The sequence below is a fragment of the Podarcis muralis genome, chromosome 7 (assembly GCF_964188315.1).
Source record: "Podarcis muralis chromosome 7, rPodMur119.hap1.1, whole genome shotgun sequence".
Taxonomy (NCBI): Eukaryota; Metazoa; Chordata; class Lepidosauria; order Squamata; family Lacertidae; genus Podarcis; species Podarcis muralis.
The window spans coordinates 66,950,981-66,975,942 of record NC_135661.1 but is presented as its reverse complement, the minus strand read 5'-3'; the positions used below and the strand labels follow the sequence as shown (position 1 = coordinate 66,975,942).

Genomic DNA, 24,962 nt, shown 5'->3' with positions numbered 1-24,962 from the left:
CCTGGACCCAGGCCAGACATCTAGAAGCCTAAGAGTTCACCTACTATGCAAGGCTGATTTGCATCAGTTTTGCATAGGTGACAGCTCAGAGACTGAATGTGACCCTCCAATCACCTCTATCTGGCCATACCCTCCAACATTTCTCTGATGAAAATAGGAACACTCCCACTCCATAATGATAATTTTACTATTTATACCTCACACATCTTACTGGGTTGCCCCAGCCACTCTGGGAAGCTTTCAACATATATAAAAACATAAGACAACATTAAACATTAAAAGGAAACTTCCCTATAAAGGATTGCCTTCAGACGGCTTGCGGGTCAGATAACTCCATACCTTCCAACATTTCTGCAATGAAAATAGGGACATCCTAAGACATTCCGGGATCAAATAAGAAACCGGGATGGCTTCTCTAAATCAGGGGCGCCCCTGGAAAATAGGAACACTTGGAGGGTTTGTCTGGCCCTCAGAACTCTCATTTCACACTCCTCACTGATCCTGCCTCACACCCCAAGGTTTGGTTTCATAGAATCATAGAACTGGAAGAGACCACAAGGGTCATCTAGCCCAACCCGCTGCAATGCGTAAATCTTTTGGGCTTGAACCCATGAACCTGAGATTGAGAATCTTGTGCTCTACTGATTTAGCTATGTTTTGGTTTTTTTCCTGCTGGACTGTGTCCCTGAACTCTAAAAATGTCTCGTTTGTCTGGATAGAGAAGGGTGTATGAGAGTATGTGTAAACCAACCTGGTCTAGAAAGGTAATATTCACATTTGTTGCTCCGCCCGCATTTGCCTCTAGCCCTCCCCATCATTTGCATGTGGCCCTCAGTGGATTGCCCAGAAGCAAATGCGGCCCTCAAGCTGAAAAAGGTTCTCCAGCCCTGATCAAATACATACATATTCATCCCGTGTGTTTCAAATGTACAAAGCATTAGTGCATACCCATATCTATTAAGGCATAGTTAATGGCCATTTGTTATTGATGCTTTAGCTGAGATTCCTGTGTTGCAGGGGGTTGGAACAGATGACCTTTGGGGTCCCTTCCAACTCTACAATACTATCTGCTTTAAGGATGCCCTCTTGTTGAAAGTAAGAAAGAATTGCTTTGCTGTACCTTTTGCCTATACCTGAAATAGGAAATAATTGCAGGGACAATGAAAATGTAGGTTAAAACGGTTGCATCCAATGTCACGTAAATACTGAAGAGCAACAGGTAAGAGATGCAGTCACACACTTTGTTTTGCCCATCCCCTCCAACTCAGGCCTCTTTCGCTCACTTAATCATCTGCCGCTCTGCTTTCTTTAAACTGTGAGCTCTCCTCTGCAGGGCCATCAATTTAATACTTTGCAGGCTGCATCAAGGGTGCTGTAGGAGCAACTCCCCCGAATTTTCTTTTTCCGCACAGGGAGGGGAGAGAGAGAGAGAAAGACAGAGAAAGAGAGTGAGGGAGAAGTTATCCACAGGGATCAATTACACACGGGATCAGCTGCTTTTAAAGCCACCAAAGTGCTTAAAGGCAATCAGAACAATGGGCCTCCCAGAAATGGAAAAAACAGAACGGATGGTTAGCCCACACCCTCACATTCCCACAATGCACCAGCACCCACAAAGGAAGAGGCAAAACATTTCTTTGCACTTTGAAAGCTTAAAATCCAATCTAGCCTTGAGGCAAAGCTAGTCTTCTTCAGTTGGAGGAGGAGGGAGCAGAGTGGCCCCCTCCTACTCACAACATGGTCCAACCCAGCCTCCTGTTGCAGAGCAAAGGAAGGAGGAAAACACACTTCCCATCCCAGATGCTTACAGAGCTCTAGATTGGTGCATTTAAATCACTTATATCTTTAGCTTCTCCTGCGCTAGCTATGGTTTTGTTATTTTTTGCACTGGTAATTAGGGGGTGGAACAGATGGCAGAGGGCTCATTTAAAGTAATGCATCCATTAAAACAACCTTCGCTGCCGGGGACTGTGTTCCACAAGGGTTGGCTTTCATTTGGGGTCCAGAGGGAAGAAGGCAGGGGAGAGGAACTGGACTTGGGAAAACAAACAAAACGGAGGCCCCATCTGCACTATATATTCACAGCAGCATCATACCAGTTTAAACAGTCGTGGCTCACCCAAAGAATTCTGGGAACTGTAGTTTGCTCAGAGTTGCTAGGCGACCCCTATTTCCCTTCACAGAGCTACAGAGGGATTGATTGTTAAACCACTCCGAGAAGTATACTATTTATTTATTTAACAAAAGTTATACACCACTTGATTGTAAAACAAACAACAACAACCCTCAAAGCAGTTTGCAAAAAGATAAAACAATAAAATCAAGAAATTCACAATTGTAGTTTAAAACACACCAAAGTTAAAATACTAAAACAGATTAAAATTACCTCAACTTTCTAAGCATCTGGGCAGGCTGGTCTAAACAAGAATGTTTTCTGCAGGTGTCAAAAAGAGTACAGTGAAGACGCCTGCTTGATCTCAACAGGCCGGGAGTTCCAAAGTGCAGGTACTGCCACACTAAACAATCAAGTTCTTACAAATGAGAAATAGGTATTATGTGGCACCTGTAGTAGTGCCAATTCCAGCAATCCAAGTGGTTGAGTGGGTAACATGTGGGGTAAGGAGATCTCGTAGGTAAATTGGTCCCAAGTTGTTAAGGGCTTTATATACCAATAGTAACACCTTGAACTTGGCCCAGTAGCAAATCGGCAATCAGTGCAAAATCTCTGAGCACAAGTGTTGTTTGCTGACGGGGTCTTGCTTCTGTCAGCAATCATGCTGCAGCATTCGGCACTAACTGCAGCTTTCAGATCAAGCGTGAGGGAAGCCCCACATAAGAGTGCATTGCAGTAGTCCAGTTTTGAAGCAACCAACACATGAACTACCATGGCAATGCTTTCCTGGCCCAGGAAAAGATTTAGGTGTCAAACCAACCACAAGCCGGTAAAAGGCATTTCTAGACACTGAGGCTACCTGAGCTTCCAGTGGCAGAGCTGGATTCAGAAGCACCCTCAAACTATGAAGTTGCTCCTTCAGGAAGATTGCAACCACTTCCAGGGCAGGTTACTTACCCATTTCTTGGACACTGGAGCTACTCACCTGCAATGCTTCCATCTTGCCGGGATTCAAGCTCAGCTTGTTTCTCCTCATCCATTTCCCTACTGCGTCCAGGCAATGGCCCAGGGACTGCACGGCCTCTCCTGATTCAGATGTAATGGAGAAACAGAGCTGAGCACCATCAGAATACTGATGGCACCTCGCTCCAAAACCTCTAAAGATGGCTCCCAACGGCTTCATGTAGGTCTTAAATAACATAGCTGCCACTCTCCCAGTGCTACTTTATTGACTCAGTCCTGAAGGTAGGACAGGAACCTACAGTGTCGCCAACTCCCATTTCCCAGAGCTGGTCCTGGAGGATACCAAAGTTAATGGTATCAAATGCGACAAGAGATCAAGAAACAGGAGCAAGGTCACACATCCTACTCTCTGCAAAGGTCATCCATCAGGGAGACCAAATATGACTCAGTTCTGTGGCCATGCCTAATCCCAGATGGAAATGGATCTGAATTGTAGCTCTGGGAGGGGAGTAGAGGGTCTCCTAACAACTTTTAGCAAACTACAGTTCCCAGGATTGTTTGGGGGGAGGGGAGCCATGGCTGCTTGAAGTGGTATGATACTGCTGTAAACTTATAGTGTAGGTGGGACCTAAGACCTGAATGGATAGAATCCATGCAGACACAAACACATTCTTCAGCAGCTGCGCTGCACCAACCAGGCAGAAGATTTACTATACTGTACAGGGTCAACTTTCTACCAGGCTGGCAAGCAGGGGGAGTGGGTGAAAACCACCTACAGAGCCTCTGCATAGTTTCAGGGGGCTGTTGAGATCAACTCCCCTATTCCAGCCACTGTTCCTGTATTTTCATCATCATGTGCCTTTTGCTACTGCTCCTATCTTGCTTTCTACATCACCGGAGCAGTCAGTTTTTACCCAGCACTCTTTGCTGGCAATCACACCTGGAATTTGGTTTGGAAAATCCCTGAACTAAAAGCAACTTCATTACCACAGTTATGTGTGCATTAAACAAAATTTTGATCCAAGGTTGCTCCTAGGTAGCACTAATTCTGTGCCATGGGGGTGTGTGGTCTGATCATTTTGTACAAATTTGAAGATACCTGCACATATTTGCTTATTTTGGATAACTTATTTGGCATTTGCTAGCCCATGCAGAAGAAGGGGAGAGTACTCCAATTTCCACCTTCTTTCTGCTTAGTTCCCTCTGCTACCGCCCAGCTCCAGCATCAGGCATCGTCTACAAATTTTCAAGCTAGTCATGAGTACTAGAAACCTGATGGAGTTTAAATAAAAAGTAAAGCCAGGACTTTATACGACCAGAATGCCAAATGATAGGCTCCCACGGCGCAATCACAGATTAACACACAGCCCCAAGCACTATCATCTTGATAGTAGGGTGCCCAACATTTAGTCAACAGGGAACTCCCAAAACGAAGGAGCAACAGCTCCCAAAATCTCCCACGTGCCTCGCTTGGTTGACAAAGAGGGCACAAGAAACTCAGGTTGCTCTGGATTCATGCAGAATTGCATTGCCACATTTACCTAACAAAGAAGAAGCTGGTGCAAGATCTCCCTGCGCCTGAGGTGAAGGCTTCCATGCCAACTGGCATGACCTAGAAGGAGTCCTGCTAAAAATGCGACAGGGTGGAAAATCAGAAAGTTCCTGTAGTTTTGCAATAATGCTGTTGCGGCAAGGGCAAAGCAGCCCCCAGGCCTTTAGGAGACGCTTTGGATGTGCAACCACAGCCAGAGACTTTGCAGCATTTCAACAAACCGAGTCAACCGGTAGACCCCTCGCCAGAGATTTGAGGGGTGTGGTGAAGGGCACTGCCTAGGGGCGACCACAAGAATCCTGCAATCCTTGCCTCTGCCCTCCTCAACCCCAGCCCACCCCCACCTGAGCTCCAGCTCCCACAATGGAAACCTGAGGTAGGCCGAAAAGGAGCAATCACCATTCCAGGCAGCAGCGGCCTCTCCTGTTTCAGGCTCAGCTCCCAGGAGAGCTGGGGCAGGCTTTGTTCAGGAATTGGAGAATGGGCCAGAGAAAGAGAGAGAGAGAGACATGGTCCCTGCCAGCGCTTGTGTTTCACTCTCATGGAATGCTGAGGAGAGGGGAGCGGAGCAGGAAGAGAGCCCCCCCAGCACCCCCCACCCCAAACAAAGGGCTTTGGACAAGGGGAAGTGAGGGAGGGTTGCGGGGTTACAGCTCAGAAGCAGAAGGTATTTGTGCTAGGGTAGGGGTGCAGGATGAAGGCTGGCTTTTGCAAGCAAGTTTTAGTCAACTACTGGGCATGTAAGGGAATGTGGATACTCACATGGGGGTAACTGAAGGACCATTAAGTTTGGGGGCACACTCATCCACGTATACACCATGGGTATCTGTTGAGGGGAGCATGTTCATCAGCCCTCCATCCAGAAGGAAGTTCCAGAGAGTAAATTTCAGTGAACTGTATGAAACACATGTATCAAAGGATGCGGCCTTTGCAGGATTGGAGCTGAGAGTTGGGCTTCTCGCTACTTAATACCCCTTGCCAAGGCATCTTAGAAGCACAGCATCTTCCCATATACTTCAGTCATCATTGGAGCAATTATCATCAGCCAAGTCCCATTAAAGGCAAATCCACAACTGTCGAACTGCTCCGTGCACCGACTAGGCTTTGGAGGAAGGTCAGCAATGCACAAGGGGATTCCAGGACCTGCTGTTATGTGGCAGAAAACGGCATGGTTCTGCAGAAACCAGCATGAATGAAAAACTGGGGGGGGGGGGGGTTCCCTTTGCACATAGGATAAGGCTATTAATGGCTACTAGCCATGATGGCTACATTCTGCTTCCACAGGCAGAACACCAGTTGCTGTTGCTCTCAAGCTATGATTGGGAGCTTCTCATAGACATCTGGTTAGCCACTGTGAGAAGAGGATATTGAAGTAGATGGAGGGGCCTTTGGCCTGATCCAGCAGGGCTCTTCTTGTGCCCTTAATATTGTGCTGAAGGTGGGATCCACTGCAGAGGATCACTTAAGACCACCTCCAAATCATTTCCCAATGAACCAAGGCATTAGCATGCATGGAGGAAGTGGGATACAGGAAATGATAGAAAAAGGAAGAGGGTCTGTATTCATGCACACAATGACGTGGACCCTGGGCTACAGAACACGCCATGATAAAACAGTTTCAGTCAGCTGAAATTATAAAACAAGGTTCTTGGTCATGTTTATGAAGATGCCACTACATTTCCTATACTTGCACCAAAGGAGGAGGGTACTCTTCTCCAATCATAACAAAAAATCCTCTTGCTGGCTTCACAGGGATATGGAATCATGAGTAGAGGTGAGATTTGAAGTACACCTGCACTTCCCTTGGGGCCTTTGGAGGAAGGGGCAGGAAGAGAGAGAAACCACATATTTGTGGAGAGTATTTGCTAGCTGGCTGCCCCATCTGTCTGTTTTGCACAAGCTTCTTCCTGCACCACTATCCCCTCTTTCAGAGAGAGAGAGAGAAGGGTGGAAGGAAAACAATTGGGGAGGGTGGGAAGAAGAGAGAAGGAAGGAGAAATGAACAGGAAAGATTCCAACCCACCCAGTCCTGTTCAAATATTTAGCATGTGCTTGCTAGGTGTTTCTGCTGCCTTTAGGGTACCTTGGTGTTTGAAGCATCAGAGAGCAAAGAAAAGGAAAAATCGGGGGGGGGGGGACAGAGAGAAGAGAAAGAAGAGGTAAAAAATATATATATATACAGAATGGACCAGCAGAGAGTGCGAGAGGAAGCTTTCTGGATTGTGTCCATCTCCATTTAACGGCGAGCATTATGAGCACTAAGGAGTACAGATGGCTGCAGTGCAGAGCTAAGGGCAGAGCTGGGCGCCTGGGGGAGCAGGGGGTTAAGAGCAGAGAGAGAATGACTCCTCAAATTGCACCTGGAAAGCCTCCGAGTTGGGGAGAGGAAGAGAGCAGAGGCCTCCAGTGAGGATTTACACATTGGCTGGAAGGGGGGTGGGGAGGGAGAAGAGAGGCCTCTGGAATTTACCTTTGATCAGTCAGGCAGAGATGCCAGCCATGTGTTGAGCTGCACAGCACTGACCCTGCAGACCCACATACCTTGCGCTCCAGGGAGCCCAGGGATATAGGTAGCAGTTCCCATTCTTGCTCACAAGGAGATGGCAGCTAGGGTTACACTAAGCAGGTCCCTCCAGGCTTGGATCCTGTTCCATTACAGTTCACATCAGGCATTTCAGGAGGACATCGCCCCCACCCACACGCCAGCCTGGCTGCCTCAGACACCTCCCTCTTCGCCCCCCCACCTCCACCCGAGTCCTCTTCCCAGCAATCTGTATTCCTCACAGACTCAGCAACCGCACACACAGCTACCTCCGAGCTGCCCAATGGCTCCCGAGTGACCCGGGGGACAGCAGGCAGCTGTGACACTTCAGTAGCCAATGTGAGCAGAAGGACTTTTCTTTTTTCTTTTTTTAACTAGCACATTAAATGGCACTTTCGGCAAGGGGGGGTGCGTTACTGTCTGCCCTTGCTCTCTTCGCCTGCCCCTCATCCCTTCCAATATGGAATCTGACCCCTCATTCCCAGCTTATTCCTCCAGAGGGTTCTCAGCCATTCAGAGGGTGTTTTATAAAAAAAACAACCACCACACACCCCAGTCCAAAATAAGCTTCCTACTTATAAGGGGGTCGAGTTCCACTGGCATTTTGGTTGTTTCATGAAGGAAATAGAAGTTGTGAAGGTTTGGAACACTAACTTTGATCAATCGTGCCTTCAATCTCAAAAAATAAAAATAAACGTTGAGGACTTCTGGAGGCAGAAAAGAGCAACTGCAACTTCTCCCCCCTTCCAACCACACATAAACTTTTGGTATTGTAGAATTATAACACACAGTCTTGTTGATGCCCGTTCTGGAAACAACATGCAGAGAAATAAAAAGGTAACCAACCCGATGTCCAAAATATCTGGAGGGCACTTGCTTGGCAAAGTCTAGTCTAAAAACATTAAGGACTAGTGACTTGTTTGTCAGCCCATTTCTTATAATACTCAAATTAATGCAAGCAGAGACTCACGACTATGGCAGTGGGGCTGCAATTGTCCTTCTTGGGTCTCCCACACACGACAACTGCCACACTTTAACAAAGCAAAGCTTGCTTCATGGCTACTATGAAAAACACGCAAGGCAAACTCCTTAACAGACGGCCAGGTGCTTAGGGGGCTGTGCAGCTCAGAAAGGGAATCCACACACCCTCACTGGTTATATGTTAGAAAGCAATGCTGGCAAGGGAAAGAGCCCACAGGACCAAGGGGGTAGGGAACACCTTTCCTTAAGGTGCAGCACCACAACAGAACAGAGCACCTAAGTGGCCCACACAAGCCAGCAGACTGCGATGGAAAGCAGAAAGTCCACAATGGAGGCTAAGCAGCCAAAAAAAACCAAGAAAAAGAGGGCTAGGGGTACATTAGTTCCTTAACTCACACACAATTGACACCCAGGGCAAAGGGATAGCTCAGTGGGTAGAGCATAAGGCTCTTAATCTCAAGGTGGTGAGTCACGCTGGGAAAGATATTACTGCATTGCAGGGGATTGGACTAGATGACCCTCGGGGTGCCTTCCAACAACTCCACGATGCTGGAAAGCCTGGAGAAGACAGCTAGACAACATTACCTGCAATGTTGGTGGGATGGGGCCGCAGCTCAGGGATGGAGCACATGCTCTGCATGCAAAACATCCCAGTTTCAATCCCTGCAGAGCCACTGCCAGCCAGTGTAAAATAGGGGCAGCCAGTAGTGCCCTCCAGATGTGCTAGTGTGTTGTCTTCTCCCTAACATGCTGCTGTTACAAGCCACATTTTCCCAGCTCCAACCAATACTTTGCACAGCCCTAGGAAAGAATGCCCCACACGATGGGTTTTCTGCTTGTTCCCACCAAAGCCCACTCCATGCATTTGCAGCCCTCGTCAGCCTCTATCCACCCATTCCACAAACCTAGCTGAATTCTTCCCTCCTTCCCCCTCGTCTCTCCGCCACTACCATAAATAAACCCTTTTTCCACACTTGGCATGTGCCCTCTGCACTCTCAGCTCCTCACCCGCAAAGTTATACTTATTTAGCCTCTTCTGCTGCTGTTCCTTCAAGCCACCGTGGGTAACAAGGGCGGGGGGACAGGGAAGGAAAGATAATCACAAGTCAATTCATTCCCTTTCGATGCCAAAAATGCATGAAGCTATGCAAAACAATTGAAGAGCCCGATCTGACAAAGCATTAAAGGTCATTGTGATACCCCAAAATGCAACCCCCTTAACACATCACAAACATTCAGACTACATGGAACAACCTCCCCCTCTGAAATAAGGCAAGCACCAAATGTGATGCGTTTCCAGCCCTGGCTAAGAACCCTACTCACTTTCCCAGGCCTTTGCAGACCATTGATATCAGCTGCTGTTTTATTTTGAGTCTGCACTACTACTGCTGAAATGAGTGATTTAAGGTATTCTGATATCTTTTAATATTGCTGGAAGCCACCTTTTGTGGGTTGTTTTGTGTTGTTGTTTCTGTAGGAGTTTTTTTACACATTTTAAAACAAATAGTACAAACACATTGCAAAAAGGACACAGTGTCAGAAAGAAAGAGCTACACCCCCTTAAAAAGAGTCTGTATCTCCCAGCTTTTGCAAAAAAGAAAGGGATGCTGGCCACTATTTTTATTTATTTTACAAAATTGATATACTGCTAACCAGAACAAAAGACATCTAAGCAGTTTATGCTAGTGTATGTAGGTATTGGGGACGCGGGTGGCGCTGTGGGTTAAACCACAGAACCTAGGACTTGCTGATCAGAAGGTTGGCAGTTCAAATCCCTGCGACGGGGTGAGCTCCCGTTGCTCGGCCAACCTAGCAGTTCGAAAGCACATCAAAGTGCAAGTAGGTAAATAGGTACCGCTCCAGCGGGAAGGTAAACGGCGTTTCCGTGCTCTGCTCTGGTTCGCCAGAAGCAGCTTAGTCATGCTGGCCACATGATCCAGAAGCTGTACGCTGGCTCCCTCGGCCAATACAGTGGTACCTCTGGTTACATACTTAATTTGTTCCAGAGGTCCATTCTTAACCTGAAACTGTTCTTAACCTGAAGCACCACTTTAGCTAATGGGGCCTCCCACTGCCGCCGCGCCACCACCACGCAATTTCTGTTCTCATCCTGAAGCAAGTTCTTAACCCGAGGTACTATTTCTGGGTTAGCAGAGTCTGAAACCTGAAGCATATATAACCCGAGGTACCACTGTAAAGCAAGATGAGCGCCGCAACCCCAGAGTCAGTCATGACTGGACCTAATGGTCAGGGGTCCCTTTACCTTTACCTTTTTATGTAGGTATTATTACTGTTCCGTTTCCACTGTTGGAGGTAGTACCGTAGATTCTGGCGTATAAGATGACTTTTTAACCCCGGAAAAGAGGTTAAAAAGTGTGGGGGGGGTCGTCTTATACGCTGGATATGGGCGGCGCGGAGCGGAGCCTGCCCCCTTCCCCGCTGCGGTGGCTCCGAAGCAGCGACGGCGGGCTCTACTCCGCGCTGGGAAAGAGCCGCCCGGCACAGAGCCTGCCCACTGCTGCTTCCGAAGCAGCAGCAGGGGCGGCGTGCTCCGCTCCAGGCAGCTTTCTCCCTGCGCGGAGATGCCCAGCGTATTAGGCGACTGGGCTTAGAAGACGAACCCCCAAATTGCAACTGTCAATTTGGGGGGTCATCTAATACGCCCAGTCGCCTAATACGCCGGAATCTACGGTATACCTCCTTACACCAGCTGCTGGGAATTGCAGGTGGGCAGAGTGCTGTTGCACTCAGGTCTGGCTTGCAAGCTTCCCATAGGCATCTGGTTGGCTACTGTGAGAGCAGGATGCAGGACTAGATGGGTCTTTGGCTTGATGCACAGGGCTCTTGCACCATTGAGTAATTACAGTTGTACCATTTTTTCCTTTCCTGCTAAAAAGAATGCTAAAAGCAAAAGAAGCCACACACAAAATCTCAAAATAATTTTATTTTTATTTTTTTAAAAGAGAGACAAATATGAATGCAAGCTGAATGGTGGCAAACAGGGTGCAAGGGGAGAAGGACTTGGATTTCAAGGTTGCAGAACAGGTTCTTTTCTCTTTTCTCTACCAAGGCAACCTAAACTCACTGTAAAATTCAAATGCTGCTGTTGTGAAATCCACTGATAGAGCTTGTACACCTTCCCTCCTACAACAAAGCAGCATGCAGTTCTTGTTTGCTATCAATTTCTTTGTGCTTGCTTCAGCTCTACACCTTTCTCTTCTCATTATATTCCTACTGGAATTGTCTGACTTAAGAGGGCAGTCAGTTCTTGAGCACTGTAGATGTGGGGTGGCGAAATGCCCTCCAGATGCTCATAGACTACAATTCCCATCATCCCCCCAACACTGGCCATGCTGACTGAGGCTGATGGGACTTGGTGAAACTGTTGTTCAAAATCCAAGTGTACCCATCTTCTCTCAGAAACAGATTTGCATTCTCACCCATGCTATCAAGGTACAGACCTTTGATAATGGAAAAAAGTTTGAAGGTGCCCTCAGGACAGAGGACTGGATCTTCACTAGGAGTTTTGTGTCCAGCTGTATTATTTATTATTATTATTATGCTTCTGCTTCAGTGGAAGAAAGCAGATGAGCCACACACCCCTTCCTACAATGTACATATCCAGAACTTGTAGGAAAACTTAACATATTTGCCATGTCCTACCTTGTAATCTCAGAGAACTCTTGATAAACACAGGTCACATCCCCACCGTATACTTAATGCACCTGGTTTCCCCTGCAATAGTCCTGCGAACCATAGTTTACCCCTGACAAGGTTGTAATTCTATGCAGACTTAACAAAACTACAGTTCCCAGGACTCTTTGTGGAAAACCATGTATGATATGCAGGCAGCCAAACAGCACAGTCCTGAAGTGAAATAATGAACTGTGCCACTTGAGGCTGTTATGTGTGGGATCATGTTACTGAAGAAAACCCCAAGGAAAATCTCATTACAGAGTTTTTAAAAAAAACTAGTCAGAACCTCTCTTTGATGTTAGTTTTTTGTTTGACATGCAGAAATTTCTCCCTCCCACCCCTCAAATATGATATTCCCAGTCCCCTGCAGCCTGAAGTAGTGCAGTCCATTCAACCCCCTCATTCGACTGCATAGGTGGACTAGGTCCCTGAGCTTTTCAGCCAATGGAGCTGGGTTCCCTGCACATGTGCTAAAAGGCTGTGCTCGCCCCACCCCACCCCCACCAGCAAAGTCCCCAGCGGAATTTCAACTTTGCTGTGTATTGCATGTGTTTTCAAACCCCACCTGCTGATCCCATTCACAGTCCCCTTTGAGCAGCAGTGTAACCAAACACCAGCTCCCACATACCAACTGGTGGGTGCCATTCGGGAACAGCCAGCAACCCTTTCCCTTGAGGAACAGGAGCTGCAGATTCTCACTAAACGGCATCTCCGCCATCATCATCCTACTCTGCTATGCACCTGGATCTGCAACACCAGCTGCCTCTCCGAACTCCCTCTCCTGCGAGGGCCGCCCCATCGTCCACTCCCATACCTCTCCAAAGCACCACCACATTATCCACCTTTGGGAGCAAATATGCACCAGCTAACAGAACTAAGGCTTGGGGAAAAACATCCAGGTGTGTTTGCACCGTCTTCTACTGGAGTTCCAGGGTAGGGAAGGGTGTGGGTGAGATAGAGAGAGATGTTCCTCCATGTTGGTAGTGAGATCAGAGGAACACAGGAAGCTGCCTTAGGTCATGTCAGATCATTGGTTCATCCGACTCATTATTTACACCGACCAACAGCAGCTCTCTGGGGATTCAGTCACAGATTCTCTCCCAGCCCCACCTGGAGATGTCAGGGATTGAATCAGGGACTTTCTGCATTTGTGGCAGATGCTCAACTGCTGAGCTGTGGCCCCTTCTCCTAAATCTCATCATCTCAAAGTCACCAGTTCAGATCCCAATGTCATTGCTTCTCAACCTCCTCCTCCCATCTACTGCATGGAGATAATACTGGCCTGCTGTGTTGTATTCAGGTACAGTGAATTAGCCGTGCACTTTCCCCTGTAGCGCAGCTCGGACTCCGAATGACGCTCCCTCCTAAAGGGATAGTCAGTGTGGCACTCTCCCCATCAGCCCTGCCCAGCATGGCCAACTGTCCACCAATGTCTGGATCCAAGCCCAACAACATGTCTGCCATTCCCACTTTATTACGTTTTGAAATATTCAGGGGGTTTTCCCCTTGAACATAGATTAAGCTGCCCAGGAAACATTTATTTAAAGAGAGATGTAAATTTATTAACAAAACAATAAGATGCCCTGGCATCAAGGGTTTTAAAATTGGAGATTGTCTACAGCCTAACTCTAATCTGCTCTGCTGTGGCTGTTGTTTTCACCTGCCTTTAATTATTTTGATGCTGTATTTTGAATTTTTTAATTGATTACTGCATGCTGTGTATTATTATTATTACTACTACTACTACTACTACTACTACTTATTAGGTTTCTTACCCGCCCATTAACATAAGGTCCCAGGGCAGGTTACAGCAATTTGAAAATACCTTTAAAAAACAAACAAACAGTATAAAACAAATTACAGCCAGTAGAATATACTGTGGCACCTCTGGTATCTTTAGGCCACCTCTGGTAACAGCATATTAAAGGCAGGCTCCCAGTCCAGTTTGGGAGAATAAAAAGTTTTTAGATTGATGCTTGCAGGGCACCAATACTGGTGCCTCATAAGCCTGAGGAAGAGAGTGTTCTGTAATTGGAGCAGCAGCAGCACAAAAAAGACCCTTATCCCAGTCTGCACCTACCTACAGTCATACAGAGGAGGGCCTTCTAAACGGAGCTGAAAGATTAAGACAGGTTCAATGGGAAAAGGCAGCCTTTCAGGTGGACAACAGGTTACATCAGGGCTGAATGAACATTAGCCTTGCAGGATCTAGTTTGGTTTTTAATGGGGTCCGCTGTCCAGGGTCTGGAGCAAATCAATGGCTTAAAGCAAGTCAATGCACAGTACAGAATTATAGAACTGGGTGCCCCTGTGCAGGCACACCCTCAGCCCAGGAAATGAGCTCAGGGCCCTTACACCCTACAAAATCCACTCCTTGTCTTCCCCTCCCCATGACGTTTATTGCTTTAGCATCATAATTCAGGAATACAAGTCCTCTTGTGGTTGCTTTGGAAGTCCATTTCCGATTTATCCCAGATCATTACCAGGATATCCTGATCTCTATTTTGCCTACCTCTGGGCTACAATGAAAGGTTCACCTAGGCCTGAAGCATCTCCGATTGACACCCGTGCATCCTTTTCTCAAAATACACCCAAGTACAAGTACATGACAGTAACCACAATTTTCTACAGACAGCAAGTGACGCCATCCATCCATCCCCCGCTCTCTCGCTCTCTCTGTTTTAAAGGCCTCATAATTACAGCAATTATTTACTACAGTAATTACAGCTTAGGGAAGAAACAGAAGTGAAGTAGTTATGGGGCAAAATAATTCAGATACAACTACTTTGGGTTTAAAACAACATCAACAGAAGAACAACATGAACATACTCCTGAATCCTGCTCTATTAACCTCTTAGCTGGTGTCATCTTCTGAAGTTCATATGGCACTGTATGGACACAATGTCAAAGGAGAAACAACAGGGCCGATTCTACCATTAGGCAGAATGAGGAGGCTGCCTCAGGCAGCTGATTTTGAGTATAATGAAAGGACAGCAAATTGCTGGTTACTTAATTTATTGTTTTTGTATTTTTACCGGCAGGGAGGGGGGAAAGGTGCTTGTGGTATTTTCTGCCTCGTGAGAAATACCTTGGCCGCCCTTGGACGCTATGCACCTTGACTCAGGTGGGCGAGGGACACTATTTGATTCTCTGCCTTAGGCAGCAAAATATCTTAGGCCAGCCCCAAGTATTGCTCCCTGGGATGTCTAATACAAAGATATGGCTGGGCTTCAAGATGCCAAAACTTCTTATACAAGAAGAGCTGGAAGATTTACAAGGTAATCCCAGCCATGTCTACTCAGAAGTAAGTCCTGCTGAATTCAGTGGGGCTTATTCCTGGGTAGGTAGGGTTCAGAGTTCAGCTTTAGTGTATTTTACCCTGAAAGTAATTAATACTTTACAAACATTTTGTGGAAATATGCCTGGAGACAGGATTTTTGTTTTGGAACCAAGTGCTGTAAAACTTGCCAGAAAGGATATCTATTTTTAAAAAATATTCAGATCAAAAAAACTAAAAAAGCTAACAAAACCAAGGTAAGACCTTAATACCAATTTCATTAGAGGGCTATCCTTTCCTTCCTCTAACACAGAGTTTCCCAAACTTGAGTCTCCAGCTGCTTTTGGACTGCAACTCCCATTATCCATAGCTAGCAGAACCAGTGGTCATGGATGATGGGAATTATAGTCTAAAACCAGCTGAAACCCCAAGTTTGGGAAACCCTGCTATAATGAAAGGGTGGGGAACCTCTGGCCCTCTAGAGGCTGTTGAACTACATCCCCCACCATCCCTGACTATTGGCCATGCCAGTTAAGGCTGATGGAAGTTGAGAGTCCAACATCTGGAGGGCTAAAATGTCCCCACCCCTGCTCCAATACAACAAGCACCAGAGATGCATCTGCTCAGGAGTCACAGCCAACTGTTCCTTTCCAACTCTACAGTTCTATGATTCTATGATACCTCCCAGTTCATTCCTGGTGTAGGATACTTAAGTTTTGGTCAGCTGATAGAAGCATGAATTGTCCCTGCAGAGAAACACTCCTACTTCACCTGATCCAAGCCAAGCCAAAACAGACCCCAGATCAAACTTAAAATAAGCACCACCTAAACTCATACTATGCTGCATGACTGATACTAGAACGAGGCATGCAAGCTTTAGACCCAGTTACACTCTGGAGCTTTATCACCCAATAAAGCATCAAGGGAAAGGCAAGTGCCTTTTTGCCCCAAGACACCAGCCCTGCTATGGTCCCCAGCTGTTTGCTTACTGCTAGCCACATAGACTGGCAAGGGTCTGCAGCAGTGCATGTTTCTTGGGAGCACCAAGTCAATGCTCTCAATCCCTGGACTGATACCTAGATGGGTATCGTGGGTAAGGAATATAGCTCAGCAGCAGAGTTGCCTTGCATGCAGAAGATTCCAGGCTCAATCCCTAGAATCTCCAAATAGGACTGGGAGAGACTCCTGTCTGAAAGCTTGTTGGACCAATTGTTTGACTCAGTATAAAGGCAGCAACCTATGTTAGCTAGCCTTGAGAAGACCACTACCTTCTCTGTGGAACAGTAGGAAAGACCAAATTCCAAAGCACCAAGGCTGAAGCCAAAGCTGATTCTTTTAAGAGAGCATGCATAGAATTAGCCACAAATGCATTTGTAACAGGCACTAGAGTCAAACACTCCAGTAGGAAGGGAGCATAGAATTTCAGTGGCATAGAATTTGCTTGAATGCAGAAGGTCCCAAGTTCAATCCCTGGCATATCCAGGTAGGGCTGGGAGAGACTATTGCCTGAAACCCTGGAGAGCCACTGCCAGCCAGCATGTGGACCAAACTGAGCTTGATGACCAATGGTTTGAGTCAATATAAAGAAGCTTCCTGTATTCCTATATAGAGGAGGGAGAAAGGTTGTTTTCTGCTGCTCCAGAGAAGCAGACACGGAGCAATGGATCCAAACTACAAGAAAGAAGATTCCACCTAAACATTAGGAAGAACTTCCTGACAGTAAGAGCTGTTCGACAGTGGAATTTGCTGCCAAGGAGTGTGGTGGAGTCTCCTTCTTTGGAGGTCTTTAAGCAGAGGCTTGACAACCATATGTCAGGAGTGCTCTGATGGTGTTTCCTGCTTGGCAGGGGGTTGGACTCGATGGCCCTTGTGGTCTATTCCAACTCTATGATTCTATAACTGTAGCAGCACCCAAAAGCCTGGTTGCCTGCTAATTTGCAAAAGAAATGCCAGTAGACAGATATTTTTAAACTAGCATTTTACTGTAAAGGGAAACAACTGTAAACAAATACATCAGCATACGTTTGGATATACGTTGTGGTAGTATGCACCACATATTAAAGTTTTGTGTTCTAGTATGCATCTAAGAGAAATCCACAATTTGATGCACTTGACACTAGAGACTGAGCTCAAGAAGAGGTTGCCCCTTATGACAGAGGTTTGCAGGTTAGGCATGGAAAGAGACCTGGGTAATAACCCTCAACTCCTTTATAGTGAATAAGCCACACTGAAGATAATGGGATTTGCTTCCAAGTAAACATGCATCAGACTCGTGGCCTACAGTTCTTGTGAATGACTCGAGCAGGGGAGATGCCACCACTAGGAATAAACATGCAGTTACATCCATGCAATGGGGCTTTTCATCACAACGATCTGTGCAAAGCACTAGCACATGCTCACATCCAACAACGTGCGATACTCATTCATTCGGAGGATCATACAAGTTCAAGAATCTTGTGTCTTGTCTCCCATAACCCCATCACACATGCAGCATGAATCGGTCACCATATTCATGCTACACTACAAACAAGGCAGACAAAACGCTAATACGTCAATGGCCTGAAGAACACTGTCAGTTTCCATGCACCATGGCAGATTTTGCATTGCTGTTGTTTGTTGTTTTTTAAAAAAGTGTGACTTAACTTTTTGAAGTGGATGCTGAACTCTTAACAAAACCCCGCTGTGAACTTTGGAGGGGACAGCGATAAGATAGGAGCACCGGAAGCTGCCATATACGAAGTCAGACCATGGACCCATCTAGTGCAGTATTGTCTACACTGATTGGCAGCGGCTGTCCAGATCTTCAGGCAAGGTTCTCTCCTGGTCCCACTGGGAGATGCCAGTGATTGAACTAGGGTTCTCCTGCATGCAAAGCAGATGCTCTACCACAGAGCTACAACCCTTCCCAATATCAAGAATACTTACATCACAAGTCTTTTGACTATTCAGAATATTACTATACTATTTTATTTTTTAAGGTCATGTTTGAATGACAGAGGTTGATTAGTTGCTTCAAAAGCATAAAGCAAATTAGACTATCAAGAGCATCCCCCTTCGCCAGGACTGGCAACATGCATGATGAGGAACTTGCAAGTCCATGGATGCAGATTATCCAAACTGACTAAATTTAACCCCTTTCTCCTAGAAGGAAAAACACACACATGTCAAATGTGAAAACAGCAACAGTCCTCCTCCTCCCCTCTGTTATCTGTTGCTCCAAAGAAAGGAGGGTGGAATCATCATATGAGGAACTTTGCAATTTCCAAGGATGTGCAGAATATCTAGCGGAGTCTCTCTCTTCTCTTGGCCTGCACAACTTATAACCCACCAGTCAGACTTGTCAGGTGCTTTGACATTCCCATATCTCTGGGCAGGTGACAAAATAACAACACAGGATATGGATGCCCAGCAGGGTGGCATGCATGGTTGGCAGAGCACATTCACTTTAGCAAGGCACTAACTGAGCAGGGCTACGCTAGCCACCACTCATCCACAACCACCAGTGCAAGAACCAGGCACCCCAACCCTGGTGCCCTCCAGATATAGTTGGACTCCAGCTCCTATCATCTCCAAACCATATGGTCAGGGATGCTGGGAGTTGTGGTCCAGCAACACCTGGAGGAAACTAAGTTTGGGGAAGGTTGCTTTAGAATAATTTTACTTGTTAACCACCACCAGAATCCCTAATCTCCACAATAGGGACATTCTCAGTCTAGAAAGTAAACATACTCCTCTTCCTCACGTATCACCCAAATGAATTCCTACCATAAAACAAGGTGGGACAGAAGCTTCAAGCAGTGGGTTTGGAGCACTATTAAGGGTGACAGACAAACAAGCCTAGCATGGTTGGCATTATCTACTAGTTAGGTCTCCTGCACAAGCTTGCCAAAATTATAGGGAACTTTCCTGCAAATTCTGCCTCTGGTTTATTAGTGTGCACTGTCTCAAGTTGCTCTGGCCCTGCTCTCACTCTTCCACCACATCAGTGCAACTTTTTAAAAAAACAACAACAACCACCCACCTTTATCTATCCTTATTTCCAATGACAAGAGGTTGCCATACTGTTAGTTCCACTTGCTATTTGAATTGATGAATTGGCCCTGAAGCAGCTTGAAACATCTCTGCTCAACAACTCCTTGGGATTTGTTTTAACAGGTAAGATAGTTCTATCCTGGCTGAGAGAACCATGGTATCCTGTGAAGTTCATGGCACTGACCAACCAACAGGTGACCACATAGAAGGCTCCTACAAAACGGAGACCCGTTCCAATATTAAACAACCGCCCCCAACCTGGTGGCTTCCAGGTGGTTTGTTGGGACTACAACTCCCATGATCCACTGATCACGCTGGCTAGGGTTGATGGGAGTTTTAGTCCCAAATAAACATCTGGAGGGCACCAGGTTGAGCGGGAAGGCTGCTTCAGCACTTCAGCTAAAAGTTCCATAGGAAGGCCTGTTGCCCAGAGGACTCATTCATCACAAGCTGGAATACAGGCCAGAGGTGTTTTTAGACTGAGATTCCCAAACCACTCAGCACTCTTCATCCCCCTCACATTCTTGCCAGAGCATGCACCCAGGGCAATATGACCTGGACATTATTCCACACAGCTAGAATTATGCCTTCGGACAAGGCCTTGACGTACACACCCCAACCAAACAGGAAGTAGCTTCCCCACCATCACCCCTATTCCCAGGCCCCCATTCCTCAGTCCCGGATCTCATTACAAACACAGTCCTCCCTACAACACAAACCTGTTTATCAAGACACTGGTCTCTTTCTCTGTCTCCCTCTCTCTAGCGCTTTAGAGGCTCCGTTTCCACTCGGCTGACACACTCTATTTATAGATGCTTACCATTCTCCCAGATCTTTCTTCAGGATCTCAGCAGAAATAGACCACCCCCAGGTCCCTGAAGCCTCTCTCTGAGGCAGCTAGGGCAAGGACGCCAGCCAGCCCCCTCTAGGCCACCCATAACTTTCCACATACTTCCACCTCCTTGTCTCTGCCCCGGCTCCTGTTCCAAAATGTTCCATTATGCCCTTGCCTCTGCCCAAGGCACAAACTAGTCCCCCTTCAGCAAGCCTTTTCAGGCTTCCAGTTGCAATCTATATCTCTGGCACGCAGCCCTAGGACGTCCATAGTCCTGTCCTCAGGTACACCACTGTTAAAGAGAAAGAGAGAGAGAAAGGCGGTGTCACTTAACTGAAAAAAATATACGGCAAGAGCAGGTTTTGACTCTTTCTCAGGGCAAAACTGGCCTAAAGACAGTCACAAGCAGAAACACACACACAATCAGTGTGTTTGGGCTCATTTGGGACACAGAGGTGCAACTGAGTAAAGCTTGAATTTATGGCACACCGCCCCATGTGCATCGTAGCTGAGCAGCACGCCATCCAGTTTGCATGCAGAAAGTTCAATCCCCCGTACCTCTAGGTAGGGCCAGGAGCGACATCTGCCTTAAACCCTGGAGAGCAGCTGCCAGTCAGGGCAGACGATACTGAGCTAGGTAGACCAGCAGCCTGACACAGTAGAAGGCAGCTTCCTATGTTGCAGTGAGCATAGGAAGCTGCTTCCCACAGAGCCAGACCACTGGCCTATTTATCCTAGCAACATCTTACACCACAGTGAGCGCTGGTCTCGCACAGAGGTCTTTTGCCACCCAGAGATGCAAGATCCTTGTAACAGGAGCTGCCGAGGACCTTCTGCATGCAAGGCATGTGCTCTACCAGCAGAGTGAGGGCCCCTCCCCAGTGGGATGTTTCTTGGCATAAACAGTAAGGAGACACCTAGGAGCTCATTAAAAGCAACTCCACATGTACATCAACCTCCAAACAGAGTGGCTGTGGATTTGCTTTACACCCTTGTAAAGAACCTGAGCTTCAGGACCCTCCCGTTTCCACCATGACCGGCACTCTCTGGTCACATACCACTGAACTCAGTCCAGCTGGGGGTGAGAGAACAGACATGTCAAGTCTTAGGCAAGCGAGAAGTGTTCAGACACAGCTCTCCCTTGTTAGTGAAACTTTCTCCATGCAAAGCTATGTCAACAGACCTTGACAACTAAAACCTCAAAGGCTTAATTCAACTATCGCCCAGTGCACCTCATCAGCCAAATTGTTGCAGCTAATTTATTCCTGCATGGGCCCAAGCGTTTTGATTTAGCTTGCTCTGCGAGACAAAGTAGAATATCTAAAGACAGGAGGAGGAGAATCCACCCCCCCCCCCGAAAGAAGGCGGACTCAATTCTCTCCCAGGATGTTTACAAGCCCCACACATCAGACTAAGATTTCCCCATAGGGTTAGACGCAAGCACCAAGAAGATGGTTGTAAAGGCTACAGTCCTATGTACATTTACTTGAGAGTAAGTTCTCCTGAGTCCACATGCATAGAACTTTAGTGCTCAAAATACCAAATTTAAGAAAAGAAAATGACATTCTTTAAGAGAGAGATTGGAAAGCCTTGGCGCTCCCCCCCCCCCCCCGCAACAGGAAATTCATCTGTGCAACAACACACACACCAGTGTAAGCTGCCTAGAGCTCTTCCAAGGAAGGGCAGGATAAACGAGGTGATCAATAAACAGACACCACACCACGCTTCAGATGCCTTGCCCCATTTTGGCAGGAAGCAAAGTAATTAAGAAGGCTCTGCACAAAATTATAGACTAAGGCTGCAATTCTATGCATGCTTACCTGCAAGTAAGACCCGCTGAAGGTGAGAGAACTAACTTCTGAGTGAAAATAAAAATATGCTCGGGGTTGCACCGCTTCTCCCTCTCACACACACTCAGGTGGCACATTAGAGCTTTAAAGGGAATCAGTCAGGAACTTCGGTGCCTTCCTTCATTTGATTTAAGCTAGAAACCACCTGCCTTCTAGTGGACAGAACCCTGCTTGGCAGCTGTCACTCAACACCCCACTCCACCCCCCCCGCGCGCTTGTATGGAGGAAAGAAAAAGGTTATCCCCAAGTGCTTTATTCTGCCTACTGAAAGAACTGCATTCTCCGCACCACCAATTTGTTTGCGTGTCCGAGGCAACTGCGCTACAGGTCCGGTTCTCGCCCGCACCCCCACCCACTCCCACAGCTGGCCAACAAACCCCACGCTACTGAGGAGGACCTGTTTTGCGGGATCTTCCTCCTCCACCGCCGTGACCCTTCACCTCTTCCGCCCCCCTCCCTTCTTGCGATCGATGGGTCCCTTCGCAAACTACAGCCACGGTGATCTTGGAGAGGGGTGCCGCGGGGCGGGGGGAGCGCACGAGAGAGAGAAAACAAACTCTACAGAGGAGAGAGGACGCAACTTCACCCTTTCTTTCCCAGGGAGGTTCCGCAGGGCGCTTCCGTCCCCAGTTGCGCCTCCCCGCCAGTCCCCACATGCTGAAATAATAAGGGATTGTTTGCCTTCGAGAGCTTCCACTCCCCCCCCCCCCCGCACAACTCCTTCCTTTCTCAAAGCATCTCCTCCTCCTCCCCTCCTCACCCACCGCCTCCCTCTAGTCTCTTCCAGTGCCCCCCCCGCGCGCGCCAGTAAACAGATCCGCTTACTCCGAGCCTTCTCAAATGCAAACCCTCCTTTGCTTTTTGCGTCGCGCAACCCCCACCCCCATCTGCATGTGCGAAGCCAGATTAATGTTTACACCTAAAGCGATTTCGGGAGCAATTTAAAGAGCGGCGGGGGGGGGGGGGGGAGAGAAAAGAAAGTGGCGGCTGATGATCAGCACATTGCATGGGGTGGGGGGGGGGAGAGAAAGAGAACAACTGAAGAGGAATCGCTTAGGAAAGGAGAAAGAGGGAGGGAGCGAAGGCAGGAAATAAAAAGAAACAACCTTTTTTTGCGCTTCAAGTGTCTTGCTCCAACTGCCAAGGTTTTGCTCACACTGGTTGAGACAAAAGGCTGCTTCATACGGACTACACACTAGTTGGCTTTTTTTAAAAAAATAAAAAAATCAAATCATTCATTTCTTGCTTCCCTCCGCCGCCGCCTCCGCCGCCGCCTCCCCCCCCCCCATCCCTCTTTCCAACCCCATTGATACTTTGCTGCGCCCACATGCATGCCGTGGAGCCGTGGGTGGACTGGGGGTGTTCCTCCCCCCCCCTCCCCAGCCAAAGCCATGGGGTTTGTTTTTTATATATATAGAAAAATCAGAACTAGGGTGGGAAAGGAAATTCGGTAGCCGTCAAGCATCCTGCGCTGGAGGAGCAGGGGGCGGGCAGCGGATTTGGGGGTGGGGGTCGCCAGAAACAAACACATAAATTTTAAAATAAGAGGGAGGGTTGTCGATCTATTCCTTCTGGAGCAAGGGCTCTGTGGTGGTGGGCAAAGGCTGGACGAGAGAGAGCGCGGGGGAGAGAGAAGAGGGCGCATCGCCCGAGTTAACTCACCAGCCTGCTGCTGCTGCTGCTGTGGGGATCCGATCCCTTCGGCGGCGGCGGCTGCCTTTCGGGAGAGACTTTTTTCCTCCAGAGGAGAGGGCTCCGCGCTGCCGGGGAGACTGCCCGACCCTTCGGCGCCACTGCCAACCTTCAGCGACAGCATATTCATCGCCTCTTTGGCCGATCACATTATCCTCACGCAACTCTGCTGGACATGACTCTACGACGCCTCCTCCTTTTCCCCCTCCCCACTCTCGCTCGCTCTCCTCCTTTCTTTCGTTCTTTCTTCCTCCGTCTCTTTTGCCTCCTTCCCTTCCTTTCAAACACGCCACACAAAAGAAAAAGCCAGGAGGAGGGGTAGGAAGGAAAATATGCAAGGCTGGGAGAATTTGCGCTCGCTCTCTCTCGAGCTCCCTGTGTCTTTTTCTCTTTTTTCCCCTCCCTACTCTCTCCACCCCCTTCTCTCTTTACTGCTGCTGGGTGGGAGCGGGGGGGGGGGCGAAGGAAACGAAGACAAACCAGACCCTTGACTGTTTCTCCCTCTTTCTCTCTCTCTTTTGCTGCTGCTGCTCAGCTGGTGCTGGTGGCGATTTCCCTCCCTGCTCGCCGCCTCCTCCTTTTCTCTCGCCTCCTCTCCTGCCGCTTTGCTGCTTTGCTTTTGCTCGCAGAAAGGGGGAGGGAAGGAAAAAAAGCTGGCTGAGGCTCCCCTCGGCTCGAGCTCCTTAAGAGCTGCTGTCGCTGCCTTGGCTGCCTCCGAAGCTCTCTGCTTACCTTCGCTTGTCAGCGGCAGGAGCAGCATCCGGAACCCCAGGGAGAGACCCGCAAAGCATCCTGGGGGGTGTAGTTCTTTCCGCTAGAAAGGGGAGGGTGAGGGAGGGAAGGTGGTGGTAGCAGCAGCAGAAGAAGACGACGACGACTTTAAAGGGGCGGGATGGACGCTGGTGGGCTGCGCAAAGCGTGGCGGCTTCGCTTCGGATCCCTTCTCCCACGTTGCGGGTTCTCGCGGCCCCCGCCGTTTCCAGCTTGCATGCAGCCGCGACGATGCGGGAGAAGGGAGGGCTGGCGAGTAGCGGGGTGGGGGAAGGTTACGAGCCGCGAATTGCAACGCGGCTGCGGGATCCTCAACAGGGGCCTGTGCGTGTGGGTGGAATGGAACACTTGGCGGGGCGTGACGCCAGCGCTGCCCCTGGATCCAGGCATGATTCGAGGTAGATTTAGAAAAATTGAAACCAAAAATCCCCGTTTCCATTGCACCCGGCACGACTCAAACCGCTCCCCTCCCCGCAAAAAAAGAAAGAAAGAAAGATCAGCTGCAACTTCATTCCCCCTCCCTTACCGTGGTGCCTGACTTAAGGAAAGTTTGGACATTCTGTATAGTATTTTTATCCATGCACAATATGCCCATTCATAGTACAGGTATACAAACCATACTTTGCAGGGAATGTTTGATGGGCTCAGGGATATACAG

The 24,962-nt window shown here is 48.0% G+C and overlaps 1 protein-coding gene across 1 annotated transcript in view; it reads right to left on the bottom strand.

Annotated features, from left to right (window-relative positions):
- AHDC1 (AT-hook DNA binding motif containing 1) overlaps positions 1-24,553 on the bottom strand; it is a 191,504-nt gene extending 166,951 nt beyond the window's left edge. Inside the window, exon 1 of the mRNA XM_028738691.2 lies at positions 23,504-24,553. Coding sequence (XP_028594524.2) covers positions 23,504-23,663 — 160 coding nt within the window. The 5' untranslated portion in view covers positions 23,664-24,553. The remainder of the gene's footprint in view (positions 1-23,503) is intronic.
- Between the last annotated feature and the right edge of the window lie 409 nt (positions 24,554-24,962).